General features: G+C 41.6%; 1 protein-coding gene across 6 annotated transcripts; it reads left to right on the top strand.

The window, feature by feature from the left end:
• The first annotated feature begins 59 nt into the window (after positions 1-59).
• cep295 (centrosomal protein 295) lies at positions 60-19,570 on the top strand. Of its 6 annotated transcripts, none has more exons than XM_063492996.1 (29): positions 60-393; positions 1,023-1,223; positions 2,323-2,447; positions 2,541-2,634; positions 2,746-2,862; positions 2,939-3,079; positions 3,315-3,498; positions 3,642-3,821; positions 4,023-4,259; positions 4,403-4,503; positions 5,115-5,331; positions 6,298-6,370; positions 6,493-7,504; positions 7,673-7,856; positions 8,774-8,962; positions 9,051-9,284; positions 9,376-9,473; positions 10,469-10,565; positions 11,456-11,677; positions 11,827-11,975; positions 13,909-14,371; positions 15,183-15,362; positions 15,718-16,241; positions 16,397-16,567; positions 16,658-16,718; positions 17,202-17,534; positions 19,005-19,101; positions 19,183-19,282; positions 19,375-19,570. In XM_063492996.1, exons 1-29 carry the CDS (start codon positions 295-297, stop codon positions 19,414-19,416), a joined length of 5,925 nt encoding a protein of 1,974 aa, XP_063349066.1. In that variant the 5' UTR covers positions 60-294; the 3' UTR covers positions 19,417-19,570. The 6 variants fall into 6 exon arrangements, with proteins under 6 accessions (XP_063349066.1, XP_063349065.1, XP_063349064.1 ...); XM_063492995.1 differs by having other exon boundaries at positions 2,749-2,862; positions 10,469-10,580; positions 19,375-19,569; XM_063492994.1 differs by having other exon boundaries at positions 10,469-10,580; positions 19,375-19,569.
• The last annotated feature ends 14 nt before the right edge of the window (positions 19,571-19,584 follow it).

Genomic DNA, 19,584 nt, shown 5'->3' with positions numbered 1-19,584 from the left:
GGCAAAGATACGGCGGGCAGTTTAAACTACCGGATGTGACGTTCAGGACAAAGAAAAAAACAGAAACGTCCGTTTTTTGGGTTGGCATGGATTTCGGATGATAAACAACACTTTAAGCGTCCTGCCTGGTAATTGCTTGTATAGTAAACACTTGTTTCAAGTTTAAGTTGTCCTACGGAACCGTTATGCCGGCGAACAAAGTGAAGCTTGCAAACATTAGCCGTCGCCGCTAGCTGAACCGCAACCTGCTGTTTGCTTTTTTGGGGGAAATGTCCGCCAGTGAAGTGCTCGAAAATGAAGAGAAAAGTGTCCAGATTAAGACCGAGTCCCAACGAAGAGGCTCGGATAATACGAGAGGAGCAGGAAAGGAGGAGAAAACTGCGGATACAGCAGGTAAAAGGGCGGTGTTATGGCTTTCTGCTTCACTTTAGGTCCCTGATTTCCAGCATCTGTGGGATGTTTTCTAATGAAGCACCAGTGCTTACTTGAACCCCGTTTCTGTCTGATAAACACTATATTAAGGCTCATGAGTTCATAACTTCAGCTTCCTCGCCTACATTAAATTTTACTTGCATGTGTAAAAGATCTGTCTTTTTGTGTGCGTACAGTGATTTTTTTGAAGTCTGATCGGTCTGTTCTGTCTCTGAAAGTCGCTTTGACACATGCATAAACAAAGGCAGACAGTTGAAGGGTGTTCACGCAGTATTTCTTTTAGCATGATGAAGCTGTAAAGTCTCGTATGTAACTAACCAGTGAAGGACCTAAAGTTCACAAATTATTCTGCTGTGAAGTCCCTGGTCATTTTGCTGACACATTTTTTTTCTTTTTACAAATAAGATTAGATTTGCTGGTATTACTGGCCAAGATTTATCTTTTGTATTGCATCCATTTTTTTTTCTGTTGACAGATGACGTGATGAAGATAATTAAGTTCATCATCACTGTAACCTACTGTCACTATGCCATGTGCATAGTTCTGCGTGATATATGCACACTGAGTGTGTGTTTTGTGTTGACACACAGGTGCGGGAGCAGCACCGGTACATTGCACAGCAGATCCGCCAAGATGTTCAGCAGAGGCGACAGTATGAGCTGCAACAACTTGAGCAGGAGCTGAGGAAGGAGTGGGAGCAACAGCAGAGGGAAAAGCTCCAGAGGCTACAGAGGTTATACCAGGAGAGTCTCCAGCTGCTCGGCCAGGGGCACAGGAGTGCAAAAGAAAACGTAAGACTAAAATAGTTCAAATTAGAGACACTAAAATGGGGATTATGAAAGAATAAAAAGAATGTATGAAACCAAATTTTGAGCCACATTGACGTAAACAAACTCATCAGTGCAGTGTCCACAGGGTTTCTGTGGGTCATTAAAATGTCTGAAATTAGTTAGAAAATGTCTTAAACTTCCTGAGAAGATTCATCTGTTTAAGACAGTTAGATAAATCATGTAAAGCAAGCTTCATATAAATATACACAAATAATTATATCTATTTGCTATTATTTTAATTATTTAATTTATAAAAATATTTTTTAAGTTGTCATGAATACTGAAATCCACAAGTCAAACTAACAGTGACAATCCAAAATCCAAAGAAAAATATGTTGTCATCATTTGGGGGAAAAAACCCAAATACTCTTTGCTATGTTCTAGTTGTTGTGTATCCAACTAAGACATTTTGAGTGTAACATTGCTCCAGCTGCTTGACCACATACTAATTTTTCAAAACCTTAGTCTTTATTATATGGAAATAATGGCAGGAGAGACAGAGACATCCTGCATTTCCAATTCTCAGCTGAAATTTTACAATGTGTCTTCTCAGTTGAAGTGGCCAAAAAGTTTGGTATGTTTTATCATTTGTACGCTGAAAGGGTAAGGCCTGTGCATGAAACAATTTTTTTTAAAAGACTAGAACGGAAATCAGCAGTTAGTGATGTCATCCTATCATGTCTGCATCAATGAAGGAGAAATGTCAACTTTTAATAAAAGTTAAATTTAAACTTTGGGAAAAAAACATAGAAGCTATTGAAAGACTGATTAAGTTACTAAAAGTTTAAACTTTGAATGACTTTTGTCAAATAAATTGTCCCAGAGCTAGAGCTCCAACTCTGTGAGAAAACAAAATATTAAGGTTCAATCTGCTTAAGGAAGAAGCAGAGTAATAGTAGTCTAGTGTGCTTCAGTCTTTTGCACTGAGACACTTTAGTAGTATTTGAATTGTTTAGAAAAGGCAGAATACACTGCACCATGTTGACATGGTTGATATTTGATTCTTGTTAACCCTTGTCCATATGATATTTATTTTTTGTGGCTAAACTTGTTGTTCAAGGAACCCGACTTGGCAGCCATAGCTCAGAGGGAGGAGGAGAATCACGTCAAAGCAGAGGAGCGTTATCGAGAAGCGCTGAAGGAGCTCAAATCACAGAGGCTTAAAGACCATGAGAGGCAAAACCAGTGAGCGTCATCACAAGCATTTTCAGATGTTTATGTGTTTAAATTTAATCAGAATGAACTGATCATTAAACCTGTGGCTTCACTGTTCTGTAGAGTTGTCAATGCCAGGAAGAAGGCATTACTGGCAGAAAAGGAACGATCAGCAAAGGTGGCTAGCCTTCCACTGCCTCTCCCAAACCCTGTTCAGGTGATCTTCCCAAACAGTGATAATAATTTCCTGAACGTTTCCAAATCCTGAAAATCAAATGAAAGTAAAGCTAAATGAAAGTCAAGGTAACCTTGTCTTCTCTCGTTGAAGCAGAACATCAGTCCCAAAAAGCCACGTTTCGTAAGGAGATCGGATGTGAGTGCCTTCGCTACCACACATTACCACATGGCCAAGAGTACAGTGGACAGAGAGGTGGACATAAACCAGGTAACACACCCTCTGATTTTTGTTTGTATTTACCAGCGCGATTTGTCAGAGTTATCTAATCGATCTGCCTAATCAGCCAAATGCCCACGAGGAAGCTGAGCTACATGCGAAAAGACAGCAGGACTTGGAGACAGAGGAAATGAGGAGGAGAGAAGAGCAGCTGGAGAAGGCTCGTCTCAGAGGGAGGCAGGCTCTGAGGAAGGAACAGCTCATGCAGGTACAACTTGCCTGTTAACCTGGCGACTAATTAACCTAGTCACTTACATGCCAGAATAAAGAAATTCTTGTGGAGGTTGCACTTTCATTACATGTTTAAAAAATGTATTACTTTAACATGTTTGATAGGCTTGCATCAGAAAATTAACTTGATACTTTAGCTGTAAGAAGAGATGAGAACTGTTTACTTTTTGGTCATATGAAGTGCCTGATCAGTGTTTAATGGCCTCCTTTAGGATCGTGAGCGTTTGTTGGTTGAACTGGAACACATGCAGCAGACAGATCTGCTGAGGAGGAGGCAGCAGTTGTCACAGATGCCTCCTCAGATCTTCCAGCCTCTCTATAAGAGACAGGAAATGAGGGAAGACTTCCAGAGGGAGATGGAGTTCGCCTTTGAGGACATGTACACTGGAGAGAGGAGTAAGGACTCTTCATCGTGTGTTTTGTAGCAAATATGGGTTTTCAGTATTCATACATGTTCTTAAAACCAGAGAAACAAAGCTGGCCAGAAATCGGCACTGAAGTTGCTCTGAAGCCTCTTTAAACTTTGTTAATTGTTACAGGGGTTAAAGGTGACCTGGTGGTCCAGCTGGCACCTGAGCCTCTTCCAGCCCACTCCACAACCAGCCAAGATCAAGAGCTGGATGTCACAGTGGATGAAATCACAACACCTGAAACAGAAAATGCACAACATGACACAGAGCAGGAACCTGGAAGCACTGAGCAGGAAACATCAGCTGAAGGTGACCAGAAGCACCAGATTTAAAAACTCAAGTCATTCTTGTGCAGTTTATAATAAAATCAGTAGTCAGATATCAGCTTACTGAAGTGTATTGTATGAATTATGTAAAATTCTGAGACAAATAAAAAAACCTTCTGGCCCAGAATGTAGCATGGATGTTGAAACCTTGATGTAATTTCCTTGAGTTTTTCTTTGTTTGCAGTGGTTTCCCAGAAACCTGCTCCTCGACGGGCATTGAAGAGGCTCCTGGATCGTATCAGGAGCCAAAGGAACCAGTGGATTGACCACAGCAGTCGCAGCTCTGCTGCTGATTCCCCAACCGTCATCCGAGATCAGATCCCAGAGCGCGACATGACGATCGAAACAGGCTCTCTGATCAGCGGAGGAAAAGATGAATGGACTCCCACCGAGCCCCAGGAGGCTGACCGATCTCCACCAGGTAATCAGTGACTGTGACCAGCTGTAAGAACAATCTACATAAATATTAATAAAACTATTAATATTCTTTTAACAGTTTAAAAAAAGTACAAATGTGTATTACAAGGTAATAATCGTGTGGATTTTTTTTCTGAACTCAACCAGCATCAGAGAAAACGCCGCTGCCATCATCAGCTTCAGATACTCAGTTTCCTGCTGCTCTGGCCAATAGAATCCAAGAGTTTGAAGAAGAGCGAAAGAAACGGGTACGTGTTAATTTTAATTTCTGTGAGACTTTTCACTTAGATGGGAGGAGTTAATATTGAGAGTAAAAAACTTAAATGTCTGTACTCTGTGTCCCGTGGTGGTTGGTAGCTTGTTTTGTAGTCCTGCAGAGATGGCACGTTCACTGTCCGCTAAAATCCGAGCATGCCTGCAGGGAGCTCTGTAGTCAGATGGAGGCAGTGTACAAAGTATGCGAGACTACTGCTCTGTGCCCCCCTCTTGTTTGATTTTCTGTGCCCCCCTTCTCTATTCTGTCCCAGAATTTTGACACTGCAGCAGAGCAGTGTTGATCGAACAGATCTTCTCTACATTGTAAGCACTTGTTTCGTTGTTGTCCCAGTACTTCACCACAAGTTCACTGACTGGTTAGAACCAGGTTTTGCTGAGAAACTCATTGTGGGCTTGTTGTGAATTCCTGCTGGTGATTTTTGGAGAGGAGGTGATAAAGATTTTACCAGGGACTAGCTTTGAATTACATTAACAGTAACACACCTGATGCAGCTAAAATTTTATCTTCTGAACTAAAACGTAGCTCAAATCTGAGTTTGCGTCTAGTAGCATCACTTTTTAAGCCTCTTTTTTTCCTGCCCAGGAAGAGGAGCTTGAAAGGGAGAAGCAGCAGCAGATGTTTTTGCTGCAGGAGCTGGAAGAGCAGAAGGCCAAGTTGGAGCAGATGCTGTTTGAAGCTCAGCAGGAGAAAGAACAACTGAAGGCTGCCGTGACCCAGGAAGAAAACATTAACCAACCAGAAGTGCCAGTCCATGACCACGATGTCATCTCTATCACCCCTAATTTAGCCAGTGAGGTAGGTCTCTAATTCAACTGTCAAACCTCTATTCAATTTTCCTGTTATCAGGTTTTTTTAATGGCTATTGAAAATTATATTTATTGGATTAATCTTGACATGCTCATAATAGCTAAGATGCAAAATATATCATGGATGTTATACATGCTGTTAACATCTTCTGATGCTTAACCTCCTTGGGTCTAATATTACTTTAGTCTGAGAAACATGTTCAGTTGTTATTTGTTGTTTTTTGCTTAAAGTTGACCAACGTATTATGTATAATTTTCATTATTGAGCTCTTGCCTGATTTACAGTTCAAAATAATCTTCATATTATTTTATGTGTTTTCCCTCATGACATCCTGACTTTGAAGCAAGCTACTTTAGCTCCTCCTCCTTTGAGCAATTCTTCTGATTGGCTGCCTCTCACAAACAGAAGGTTTGATCAACATGTAGGTGGAGCTTCTGTGCTCATAGCCCAGGGGCGGGGGAACTCCAGGCCTCAAGGGCTGGTGTCCTGCAGGTTTTAGATATCACCCTGGGTCAACACACCTGAATCAAATGATTAGTTCATTACCAGGCTTCTGGATAACTTCAAAATATGTTGAGGAGGTAAATTAGCCTTTTGAATCAGCTGGATCAAGAACATATCTAAAACCTGCAGGACACCGGCCCTTGAGGCCTGGAGCTGCCCACCCCGTCATAGCCAGAGCCTGAGAAGATTATATTAGTGATGATTGATGACAATCCAGGACAGAAAATCAAATGCAGCTCAGACTGCTTAGATGGGATATTTTCCAGATAAGAAGAGGAAAATTAAGTTGAGAAAATAAATCTAACAGATTCACACACACTTGGGAGGGACTGGTCAAAAACTAGTAATATGAACTGTGAAGATTCAAGGTTTTGTCCTCCACCATTGTCTTCTGTGAGGGGTTTTCCAGGCTGTATGAGTAATCCCTTCCTTTGTGTTTGATCTTCACAGGTAGTTCCTCCTGCAGATGAGGACGACCATAGCAAAAGGATCAGAGAATACCAGCAGCGCTTGTTAGAACAAAACAGGTGTGATGAATAAATCTGTTTGGCCCAGTTTGTGATTCTGAGTTTACATAACTTTAATGCCTTTGACCCTCCTGTTTTTGTTGTTGTTGTTGTTGTTTCTTTGTTTTTGTTTTTAATTTTAGAATCCACCAAAGAGTGAAAGTGGCTCGCCAGCGCCTGGAGGAATACCAACAAGCTCTACAGATTCGTTACAACATGACTGCCACTTCATTACTACCTCCTGTTGTGCCTCCAGGCCTTGCTCACCCACCTCCAAACAGTACACAGTGTGTTCGTCATCCAGGTCGTCTGCAAGCTGCGCTGGCTCCTCTCCATGCTCCTCTCCATGCTCCTCTCCACGCTCCTCTCCACGCTCCTCTCCACGCTCCCTGTGCCCCTTTGCAGGCTCCTCTCCATCCCCCTCTGCATACTTCCCATGCTCCTCTTGTGGCTCCTCTCCATCCTCCTCTTCACGCTCCTCTCCACCCCCCTCTGCAGACTCCCCAGGCTCCTCCCCAGGCTCCTCTCCAGGCTCATGCAGTGCCTGTGTATAATCATGAATTGCCACAAACCTCTGAGGATGTTTCCACAGAAGAATCTGACACATTAACGTCACCTCCCAGCCTATCTGGTTTTAGTCTGGCTTCCAAACCGCTGCCAGATGATGTTGAATCCGACTCAGACAGTCTGAGATACCAGAGACTAAATGACACGTCTTGGCTGACTGACAGCATAATGGAGAAAGTAACAGAGCACCTTCCAGAGAGAATGAGACCACTGTCAGTCACCAAAGAGAAGCTGCCTTGTAAACGATTCACAGAACATCACTCTAGCAGCATCCCAGTGCAGCCATCCTCTGAACCCATCAAAGGCATGAGATCGACCATCGCAGAGGTTACAGCTCCACTTTCAGGTTATGCTCTGGCTGAGGCAGAGGCCTCTCGGAGCACTGGATCCCTGAGCGTTGGAGAGGACAACATGGAGAGACAAAGACAAGAGTTGCAGGAGGCCCAGAGGCGAGTACTAGAGCAGAGGGAGGCACTGATGCTGCAGCAAAGGCAACGAGAAGAGGAGAGGCGGAGACAGGACTTGGAGATGGTGCAGATGAGGAGACAAAAGGAGACATTGCAGGCTCTGATTAATACCGATGCACAAGTAAGTGAGAGGACTGTTAAAGCAGTTATTTTGCAGTAAAAAAAATCATAGTTTTAAGAAAGGATTGAGTAGAAACAAAGATTGAAAAAAACACCGTCAGCTTAAATGTTTAAGAGTGAAAGAACATGAGAGAAATGAACCATCCTGATGACTTTTTCTCACCCACAGCCAGTTTCTCGGCCTGATGGTGAAACGGTGGTTTCGGAGAACATTAATCAGAACCGCCTCCACTTACTTGCATCCCTGCTCAAGGCCATAGAGGAGTCTAATGGAGGAACTTTATCACACCTAGAGGACCCTCAGGATCGCGACAGCTCCTCTGAACAACATCCATCCAACAGCAGTCAAACAGGTAGCTGACATGTTGAGAATGGAGATATTTTTCCACCTTTTCAGCACGATTTCCAGTTAATTTCAGAATTGAAAGTATTACAAAACTGTCAAAATGATTTCTGGGACAAATGCACATGACTGAATGAAGTAAACCATAACAACGATTGTTCTTAAGTTAACAAGCACTATTACAAACCACTGATCTTTATTCCTTAATTAATGCAACAAAAATGTTGCTTTTGTTTGCCTTATGTTTCAAAACCTTCTGATTTTTCTCCTGTGCAGATTCAAGGCAGAATGTCAGATATTATAAATGACCCAATAACAAAACAAAGCCCCCATCAGTGTTTCACAGTCAGGTTCTTGTTCTTTTTCCTTAACAGTTTAATTTAGTCTTCTTTAAAAACAGAGATGAAGTAACAATTCCTTACAAATCCTTAAATTTGTGTCTGGTGCCCAAAGAACATTTTCCCAAAAGCATTTTCCAGCTTTTCTGCAAAAGTAAAAGTGGAATCTTGTCTTGTCTATCATCTTTAGAGTCCAGGACGGGACACTATATCTTCATCTTTAAATTCAGGCTTTGTGTTTTTTGAATGTTGTCATTGTTGTTTCTCAACTTTAAAACTGTCCTAATAAACCTGGGCTTCAATAAAAACAAGTACCTAGTCATGCAGTCTACTGTAATGGGATTACAGCAAGTCAGTTTGTGAAAATTCCTCTCTCCTAGATATTCCACAATCAATTGTAAGTGCTTTTATTGCAAAGTGGTTTTGTTCAGGGATAACATCAACTCAATGCGAACATGTAAAGTTGCAGAGCGAGGTCACTGGCATTAAAATAAAATGTAGAGTAATACATTGTTTTTAAAAATGAAACGGTACACATTATTCTTTTTTGTCCATATTTCTGACTGGTTGTTTCTCTTGTGCTTTAAAGTTCAGAGTGATGCTGGTGCCGGACCTGGCTTGGCATCAGTCCTCCACTCAGGACACCTCCACCCTCCACGAGCAGCAAAGCCCCCTGTGACACGGGTCAGGCTGGGCTTCTTGGAGATGATGACTGAACAGCACGAGCTCAGTGCTATTCAAGAGGTGGAGACTCCAGTCGATGCCAGCCAACTCACAGGTCTGCTCAGCTGCAGTAAGACGTGAATATCGGGCAGTTTCGTCTCCTGCATGTATAACACCGACTTATTTATTTGTTTTAACTGTAGGCCCAGACAATGGTGTGACAGTTCCTTCACACATTGCATGCTGGGATCAGCAGGAGGAGTCAGACTCATCTATGGCTTCTGACAGGACTCTGCAGACACCCTCAGAGTTCAGCAGTGGACAGAAGATCTCTGAAAGATTAACCAGCTCAGGGACAAGTTCAGGGAGATCCAGCCTCTGGAGAGAGAGACTGCTACTGACAGAAGCAGGAGCATCTCGAGAATCCTCCATCTCTGGTGGGTAGAGAAGATTTAATATAGGGAAAAAATGGTACCACTGAATTAAGGGAAATTAAAGATTTCTTGATGTGGAAACACTGTTTTCTAGATTCAGTCCCAAGAAAAAAGTCCCCCCTTTCCTCAGACTCTGGGAGAGGAGCAGATTTCTCTGGTCCTGCAGTGACGAGCTACAGATCCCCCACAGAGGTAACCAGCCCACTGACAATTTTCGCAGTGTTCACATAGTGTTTATCACTGCTCTTTCCTCCCCTGGAAAACTCATGTAGCCCATAGTGGGTTAGAAAGCTACAAGGGTAGGAGCAGTTTTAATATGCAGGAAGTAAATGTCAGTGCATATTAATACTGTTATGTATATTTGAATACCCTCTGAGGTTCACATGATGATGTGGATCAATGATGAAAAATAGCCAAATCTGAGTGCTTGGGCAGCATCTGCCTCAGCCTGTGATTATGTTTGAGAAGCTGTGTGTCTGTGCGTGCGCGTGTGTGTGTGTGCGTGAGTGCGTGTGTGTTCGTCTGCCTGTGATGAGTGAATGGTTTGTGTTTGTCTTTCTTCTTTCCTTCCTTCCACTGAGCGATGATGTAAACATAATAAACCTGAAGTGTATTAAATTAAAATACATTTCATGATGGTTTCTACACTTGAACTGAGCTCAGTGAGTCTGCGTAACACCAGGTCTATGTATGAGTCGGTACATGTTATAACCCAAACACAAATTTAAGTTGTCTCTCTACAAATGGACAGAGGTCTTCACTGACAGTCAAAGTATGAGTGTTATCCTGTATATAAAAGATAAAAAGATTCTGAACTTGAAACATGAAGTACCTCAGTGTCTTTTGTAATGGCCAGTAGGGGGAGACTCCTCTGGTAGTAAACAGATGGACAAAAGACGGACATCCCCACAGTAACATTTCCCCCTAACTTTGTATTTTGGAGCTTCAGTGTTAGTGTTTAGGTGGGGTTTCCTGTTAAAGTAAGTGATTCTTCAGGGGTTTGGTCTTTTGTTGAGTACATCACTACTGGTCAGGACGCTCATATATGCAAATGCATTAAATATTCAGAACATAGGTTTGTGTGTGCTTTCATTTCAAAATGATATGTTCAACTGTATGAATGTGTGTCCAGAGTGTGTTTATCTCTATAACAAGATAAGACGCCATAACAGTTTATTTTGTGTCAGTCTCCAAACAGGCCTCCTGGGTCTGACAGCTTCTCTTCTACTACCATCTCCACCGGAAGCTACATGACTACTGACCCAGAGCAGAATGTAAACACCGGTGAGGAACAGCCAGGTGTGTAGGTGACATGTCTGTGCAGCTTTAAATCAGATGATCCAGCAGAAACCGATTCCTGGGGTAGTTCTTCACGATTAAACGGATAATATGGTTAAACTGTAAGGATTATAATGGGGCATGTTGTTTATATGTTACAGCTGTGTGCTGCTGTGCATTTGCATGGACTTATGCCTTAAACTTTAAAGTGAACCTGCTCTGCTCATTCCCATTTCCAGATTACTATTCTTGGAATTTAAAGTAACTTTGCATGATTCTGGGTCTTTGTGCAGCTCATAATTTCATTTTCTGTCTGAAAGAAGCCGTTTAAACTTCTCCCTCTTTAAAATGGCCTAATAAGACGACTTTCTTACAACTGACCATCACAGTCTCACAGCAGTTCTTGTTATAGCTGCAGCTTTTAATGTACTGATTCATGTCCACGTACCCAAATGATCATTTTTCATATTTTATTATTATTATAATATTAATAATATTTTTAAGGGCTGGAAAAGTCTGTGATTGTAGTGTGGAGGACTTTGCCATGGTCTGAATCATTTCAATTTTGGCTGCTCACATCAGAAGCCACAGCATGAGTCTCTGATGGGACAGGTTTTCACATCTAAACTGGGGCATTTTGGGGCTTTAGTGAAAGAAAAACGGGGAAGCAGGGACAGAGTAAGGTTATTGACACACAGGAAATGTTCATTTTAATTTTTATTATTAATCATGAGATTAATAATAGGTTTTGGCAGAAAAATTACTTGGGTAGGTTTAGGAATTTCAAAAGTACTTGTTTTAGATTCATTTCACTGTATTTTTATTTCTTATTTTGCATTGTGTTTCTGACTTTGCTATACTTCTAATGTGCTGACCTGGTTCTTCTTCTACTCTAGATAAATCTCTCCTCCATAAACGCACTGATCAACAAGAAGGTGGAGCAGATTTACAACATGTCTCCTCTCTGTCTGGTGAGAGCTTCTGTTTTAAGGAAAACTCAGCGATTGGCCCTCCTGGTCTGTCTGTGGACTCGATGTTCAGTGACAGCAGTATCCAACAAATTATAGACAAATATACACGGGAACTTGACCTCTCCCTCAGCTCTGCTGGGAAAACAGGTACAAAATGGACACGTTTATTTGAAGGCAATGCTCAGTCTTCACCTTGATAGTTTAGGTAGGAGTGTTAAGACATGGTGTGATAAGATGCTGAGATGTGACAAAGGCTGTCTGATAGCACAGTGTTTTATTCCTTTGTTGATCTTTAGACAGTGAAGGCTCACATGTGGAAGAACACAGCGCTTTGGTCTCTCAGCAGTCTTTGTTTCGAGTCTTGGAGAGAAGAGGGGAGGATGAAAGCTCTGCACGACGTCAGTCTCTTCTCTCAGACGCAGCAGGAACGGAGACGAGAGGCCTGGTCAGTGATTCGGTTTTAAGCTGTTATACTAGAGTCCTTTGAAGCTCTTTGTAACAACTGTTATCTATATTTGAATACCCTCTGAGGTTCACATGATGATGTGGATCAATGATGAAAAATAGCCAAATCTGAGTTCTTGGGCAGCGCGCGTGTGTGTGTGTGTGTGTGTGTGTGTGCGCGCCTGTGATGAGTCAATGGTTTGTGTTTGTGTCTTTCTTCTTTCCTTCCTTCCACTGAGCGATGATGTAAACATAATAAACCTGAAGTGAATTAAGTTAAAGTACATTTCATGATGGTTTCTACACTTGAACTGAGCTCAGTGAGTCTGTGGGCATGCACATGTTGTAACCCAAACACAAATTATGAGTATTAAGCTGTATATAAAAGATAAACATAGATTCTGCACTTGAAGTACCTCAAAACCAGCTAAATGTCTTTTTATAATGGCCAGTTGGGCTCAGACTCCTCTGGTAGTAAACAGACTGGACAAAAGACGGACATATCCAGTAACATTACCCACTAGCTTTGTAGTTTGGAGCTTCAGTGTTACTTGGGGGGGGGCGGGGGGGGGGGTTGCTGTTAAATGATTCTTCAGATTCTTTTTGTTGAGTATCTGACTGGTAGTCAGGATTCATATATATGTACTAAGGTATGAAGTAGATTTACCTTTCAGTAAATTTTAATTTAAAAAAATATTAATTCACAAAATATGTTGTTGTAATGGTAGCAGTAGTAGTAGCAGTATCGCCCTCTGCAAATTTTCTGTGGCTCTGCCATCACTTTAAAATAACTTGATTCAAATCTCAAAATTATGCCTCTGTGAAAATTACAGCAAAAGAAATCCCAGTCAGTGAGGCGATTTAGACAATCAACTTTTATACTTACTTTTTTATGACATGAGGTTATAAAAAAAAAAAAAGAGGTATGAAGTGTCAGACTTGTGTGTAGTGTGCAAGAACAACATTCAAGATGTTGATTTAATCACATGCTGTTATGCTGTTATCTGTATATTGAACAGATACTTTTGCATTATTATTCTCAATGTTCAGTTTAAACTTTGTGGTAGGGAGAGAGAATGAGTCTTATAATCTTAACTATAAAGTCTTTACAACAAATGTAGCAGCAGACTATATCAAACTGAGGATTATTGGATTTTAGAGTTGAATTAGTAGAGTTTTAACTTGTACTTGTAGATGTAGCGACAAACTGTGTTAACTGACAATGGTTTTCTGAAGTATTCCTGAGCCCATGTGGTAATATCCTTTACAGAATGATGTTGGTTTTTAATGCAGTGCCGTCCGAGGGATCAAAGGTCACGGGGATGCAGTGTTGGTATTTGGCCTTCTGTGCAGAGATTTCTCCAGGTTCTCTGTATCTTTTGATGATATTGTAAACAGTAGATGATAAAATCCCTAGATTCCTTGCAATTGTACATTGAGAAACGTTGTTCTTAAACTGCTGGACTAAAGGTCCAGCAGTTCAAACACTTCAAAACAAGTGTTTTTTGAACATTCCTCAACTTTCCCAGTCTTTTGCTGCCCCTGTCCTAGCTTCTTGGAATGTGTTGCAGGCATCAAATTCAAAATGAGTGAAGATTTGCAAAACAACATTAAAGTTTATCAGTTTGAACACTAGATGTCTTGTCTTCATAGTGTATTCAACTAAATATAGGTTAAAAGGTTTTGCAAACCACTGTGTTCTGTTTTTATTTACATTTTACACAACGTCCCAACTTCATTGGAATTGAGGTTGTACATCTACAATGGCAATATAGGGCTATTCTATTCTGTTCTATTCTATTCTATTCTATTCTATTCTACTATGTTCTAGCCAGTCTCTAAATTGCAAAAAAAAAAAAAAAAAAATCAAAATATTTTAATTTTGTTGAAAATAGATTTAGAAGAATTTGACTGAATCTTTTTTTTCGTTGCAGGAAGTGCACAGTCAAGTTGATCCCAAAGTGGGCGAGTTCTCTGGTGGGGCCTCATTACTGGTTGACGACCACGAGCAGGATTCTTTCCGGCCTCTGATTGGTCAGCTGGCAGACCGGTCATCCTGCCTCGTTACCGAGCAGAGGGATTCGGCCCTGGAGCAGCTGGTTGGTCTTCCGTCGGCTCACTCATCAATGCTTGGTCACTCTCCGGGCCAGCTGTTCTCCCCAAGTGTGGGTCAAGATGGATGGGATTCCACACTGAGTCGGATGATTGGTCGGCTCTCCCATCAGTCCAGCTCTCACTGGTTGAGCGGCGGGCGAGACTTTTATGCAGGTCATATGATGGGTCGGATGGAGACGCAGCAGTCGACCTCGTGGTTAGATGAAGCTCCTGATGAGAGCCAGATGAGACCCCTGGTAGGAGAGCTGGACGAGTCTGCAGAACAGCACAGCGGAAGCTCAGGTAAAATGATCATTTGACTGAATTTATCAATTAATGGCTGAATATCAGGGAAAGTGAGTGAAACCTAATATCACATTCTTAGCTACAGTGCAGGGAAAATAACTGAATATATCAGTAATTTTATAGCAGGATATGTAGAGCTCATATAATAGGCTTTATATAAAAGATGGACCTAGTTTCTAGATCTAATGGTGTATTTTTGCAAAACATAAATCAAAGTTTTCCCCTTGTGTGACTACAGTCATTGCCCCTAATAGCCAACTGGACGAGAACTAGTACAATCAACAATCAATAGCTGGCATCAGGTTACAATGATTTATTTTCAGAACCTGAAAATTATGGCATGAAAGGAAGTTAAAAAAAAAAAAAAACTACTTAGAAATGTGATTTTTAATAATCTTTTTCAGGGAAAATGACCAAAAATTAGTTTGCTGATAATATTACACCAACAACTTTAGCTTGAATTCTTCCAATTGTGAGTTTTTGTCTCACTTGCTAGTTTCCACTTCTGTTGAAGTTAAACATGAGCATTTTGTAAATAATGGCCCCCATTAAAGTCAGAAACAGCAATAATGCAGAGTATGCTTTTGGATGATCACTGCCACATCTTGGTATCTGTGAGCTCCACCCCTCACCCAGTTTCAGAACACAGAGATGGTGATTTGTAGAAAAACAGAAAACTTGAGGTTTAAAAAATAGGACCATTAAATTATGGGACTTAATTCATCTTCTATAAACAGTCTCATACAAACCAGCTGTCTTCACAAGCATGTCCACCATGAAGTTTGACGTGTCATTCATTTGCTTGCAGGTAAAAGAAATCGTGTGACTCTTGGTGTCTCAGCTGACATCCGGGTCCCATCATATCCAGCGCTGCCTCCCGAGGCCTCATCACACAGTGCCTCTGTCCCAGCTATGTGCCCACATCCACAGGATCCGACACAGCAGAATCAAACCAGTTCAACTGACATGGACTCAGGCAGAGCTGAAGGTGTGGTACAAGATATTCACGTAAGACTTTACTGGGGTCAGTCATCTGTGGTAACACTTTACAATAGCAATCAAGATAATCCATTTATTAACTGTGGTTATTAGAAAGTTGAAAATTATGTTAAAAGTGCATAAACAAGGAGGTGAGGTGGCAGCTCCCTTCTTATGCTTGTGCTTTTTCCTAAACCTGGCCGAAGTCAGGTTTAGAAAAAAGGCCCGGTCTGGGTTTGCTTAAGGGTGCCCAGCGAAATAAATAATCACTCCAATGAACAGGTGTTAGTATGTGAGGAGTTAAAGTGAGACTCCATGAGATAAGGTGCTACTCCTAATGAAAGATTGTTTTTCACCATTTTTAGAGTTTGCAGGTTCAGATTCATTCCACCCCCTTTTGGCAGAGGTCACCCAAAACGAAACAGCAGACCTCTCCATCACCTTTCACCAGCCTGAGCACAGCGTGCACAATTTTCCTGACGGGCATCCAGCCAGCAGGGAACGCAGTGTTACCACACCTGTAGAGGTCAATTCGCACTCTGATCTTTCTTCTGTGGAGTCCGAGCCATCACCAGAGCGCCTTCGAACGGATGAGCCAAACCGCTGCCCCGCAGCTTCCTCCACCTTACATGAATCCTTCTCCCAGCTCATTACCACCCAATGCCATCCCCAGGAGTCTGTTCTGATAGTATCTCCCACCGTGAGAGCAGATGTTGAGCAAACAGCTGAGATTCTGTCAAATTTATCCATGTGTGATGATACACCTGCTTTGGGTGTGTCACGGGCAGAGGAAAGGCTCGGAGGCGCGGATTCAATCAGTGCCGAAGAGATCAAGTGTGGTCACGGTCCAAATCTGAGGAATGTTTCTCCTGTCTCTGATAAGATACTGGTATGAATCTGTGATATGTTACTTTGGTCAACTTTGAAAAAGCACAGTTATTTTAGTAAAAACTGACCAATAGGATACTATAAACTATTATTTCTGATGTTTTAAGTTAGCTTTACCTATTTTTAAAACTCTGGTGTTGCTTCGTTGTTTATTAGGAAGCAGCCATAAAGAAGGGGATCCTGGAGCAGTCTGAGATCACACTGGTGAGCCTGACGGACTCTACACTGCAGGACCAGGAGTCCACTAGCTCAGAGGAAGAGGGAGCTTGGGTAATCAAGAATCCAGATGGAAGGGGTGAGGAAGGGCAGAAAGGCCAAGAGATGGAGGTGACTGTTCAGAAGTGACGTGACTGAGTTTTCGTTCAGGTTTTCATTCAGGTTACTTTCTCATCTCTAAACATAAACATTTGCTTGTAGGGTGCAGAATCTACGTTGATACTTAAGGAGACTCCAGAGTACGACAGCCAAACACATCCAGGTAAAGCAAGTGGAATATATCTGCCTGAAATATAACAGAGTCAAACTGGTGAGTTGTGGGAAAACCATAGGCCTGAACAACGAAGCAGGACTCTGAGCTCAGGGAGGTAACTTCAGGTTAAACTCTGAGTTTTAAATGTAAAGTCGTTCATGTCTTACTAGGGTACATCGCCATGGTAACTTATGCTGCAGGATAAGTGCTCCAGATCAGGTTATGATTGATATTACAGATCACGGACTACTGATCAAACATGTCACAGGATGATTCCTTCTGGAGGACCTCTCAGACCTCATTGTGCTGGTAGTAAGGGGCTCTAAGATGGTCTACAGTTTCTGTTGATCATCAAAAAGCAATATAGTACTTTGAATTGCTTTGTAGTACAGACGTCAAAGGACTGATATACATATTTTCTCTCCTAACGTTACATCATTTTTTAAGCCAAAACTTTATAAACCTGACTGTTACTTCCTTCCCTCTTTTCAGTGACAGTCCTAGAGTTTCAGTGGGGTCCGTGCAGAGACCAGCCAGATATTAACCAGCAGAAACTTGCAGCTCTGCTCCAGAGATCCAACCACAGGGTGAAGGAAATCAAGGCCAAAGCTGCTCTTGCTAAAACTCAACGTGAGCTCCAAGTGCTACCAGAAGGAAGTGAGCAAGCTAAAGCGAACACATGCCAACCAGTCACCTGTAACACAAAAACTAAACCAGAACCTCTACACAAGGCCAGTACAAAGTCAAAGGGAGAACAGGCCCCACAACAGATGGAGAAATCTGGTTTCATCAAGCAGCAGAAACCCCCCCAGCTTCTTCCACCAGGTACCACCAGAATAAAAATGAGAGTTACTTCATCCTGCATTAGGGAAATTATTTTATTACAGTGGTTGCATGAAATCTGCCAGATGCCTCTGCCTGAGAGATAATTATATTATAGGGAGTGAGGGTATGTCATGTGAGATATTTCCTGTCCTTATGACAGTGGAGCTGAATCAGTCTGTTAGAGAAGGTGCTCCACTGCCTGTCCAGGTAGCCATGCAGGAGGTCTGGATCATTCACAAATGATAATAGTTCCAGATGTTTTTACTGGCTCATTTTAATAATTTCATACACTGCTGGATAGCTTAATCTTCAATGGTATGTTTCATTAGGATATATTTTTATTACTATTATAATCTATTATAGATGAGGCGCCTGGTTTGAGGCAGCACGCAAGTTTATACCAGCTTATGTAGTGCATATTAAAGAAGCCTCTATGTCTGAAAAATTAATGTGGAAATGTGTTAAACCTTCATTCTTTAGAACCAAATAGCTTTGTCATTGCAAATAGAGCAATAATAAATAGAAAATACAATAAGTAAGCTATAAATAGCAGCATGAGTCAATTATCAGTGCAGACATTTATTGGTGCATGTAAGTGACACAGATGGTGTTTGGAAAGGAGCGGTCTCTGAGCCTTGAGGTGTGTGTTTTGGTTGATCTCTATCCTCTGCCAGAGTGCACCAGTTCAGATGGTGAGAGCACTCCCTGATGATGTTTTGTGCTTGTTTGAGTATCCGCCAGGCATGGCCATTTATATTTTTTTGTTTTCCGCTGTTCTCACCACTCCTCACAGTGCCTGTTTGTCTGCTACAGAACAGCCTGCATACCACACTGGTAAGCGGTGCATTACAACAGACTCAACTGTCGCACGGTAGAAAGAAATGAGCAGTTGTTCCTCCCAAATGTCCTCTGATGTGCCCACTTTATTATGGCAGGTTCTCTGGAAGGACTTTACTCTCCATCAGTGGGTCTGAGTCTGTTTTGCTTTTCCCCATAGTCTTAGTGGTGCAAACTGAACACTGTCCTGATTGTCGCTGTACCTCGTCTCCGTATGCTGACTCCTCTTCGCTTGAGATTAGCCCAGAAACATCTGTGTCATCAACATAATGATGTTGGATAAATGAACAGGTCTGCAATCAGAGGTGTACAGTAGGTAAGGAAGGGACTCGGCACATAACCCTGAGGAGCTCCAGTGTTCAGTGAAATGGATGAGAATGTGTGTGGGCCAAGTTTCAAGGTCGGAGTGCGGTTTGTTTAAATAGTCCTTTATCTGGTGCAGAGAAAGCCCAGTGGATGAGTTTGCTGACTAAATGACTGGGATGATGGTAACTGATGGAAACAGTCACTAGCTAGAATTGGCTAATGTCCCCTAAATAATTTTTTTTTATTTGTTACTCACTTCACTGCTTGTATCAAGTCTGATTATGTTGTGATGGTGTGTAACGATGACATTTTGCTGTTTTCCCTCAGTGAGTGATTCCGAACAGAAGAAGCTGGATGACATGAAGATCTGCACGCTGGAGCAAGGGAGACGTAATCTTTCCAAGATGCACCAGAGAACTCAAAGGTAGTCAAATAATATTTGGAGTTATTCAGGTAGTTTAAACAGAAGTGTAATTTACCAAATCAAAATAATTTTGTTCTGCAGGCTGTATGAGCAGCTGGAGGAGGTGAAGCATCGGAAAGCCTTGAAGAGTCGACAGGAAGATTATGCAAAAAACAGACTGAAAGCTAAGGAGTTCCACAAGGTGAAGCGCTTTAATCATACATAGGCTTCTTGGAGCTGCAGGAACTTCCTGAATTTAAGTTAAAAGAATATTTTTCTCCCATCTCTTCACAGAAAACCTTACAGAAGCTTCGTGCCAAGCAGACCCAACAGTGATCGACTTTGATTGTGTCATAGTTTACGTTGAAAATGTTAATTTATAGTTTTATCAATAAAGCATTTTAAGTTATTTGCACTCAAACTGAATCAAAAACATTTTTGTGTTATCAGATAAAATGATGCAAAGTAAAAATATTTTGGCAAATAACAGGACTGAATATTTGA

Source organism: Pelmatolapia mariae, linkage group LG14 (genome assembly GCF_036321145.2).
Source record: "Pelmatolapia mariae isolate MD_Pm_ZW linkage group LG14, Pm_UMD_F_2, whole genome shotgun sequence".
NCBI lineage: Eukaryota > Metazoa > Chordata > Actinopteri > Cichliformes > Cichlidae > Pelmatolapia > Pelmatolapia mariae.
The sequence above is the reverse complement of the archived record's forward strand: the minus strand, read 5'-3'. Positions and strand labels throughout refer to the sequence as shown.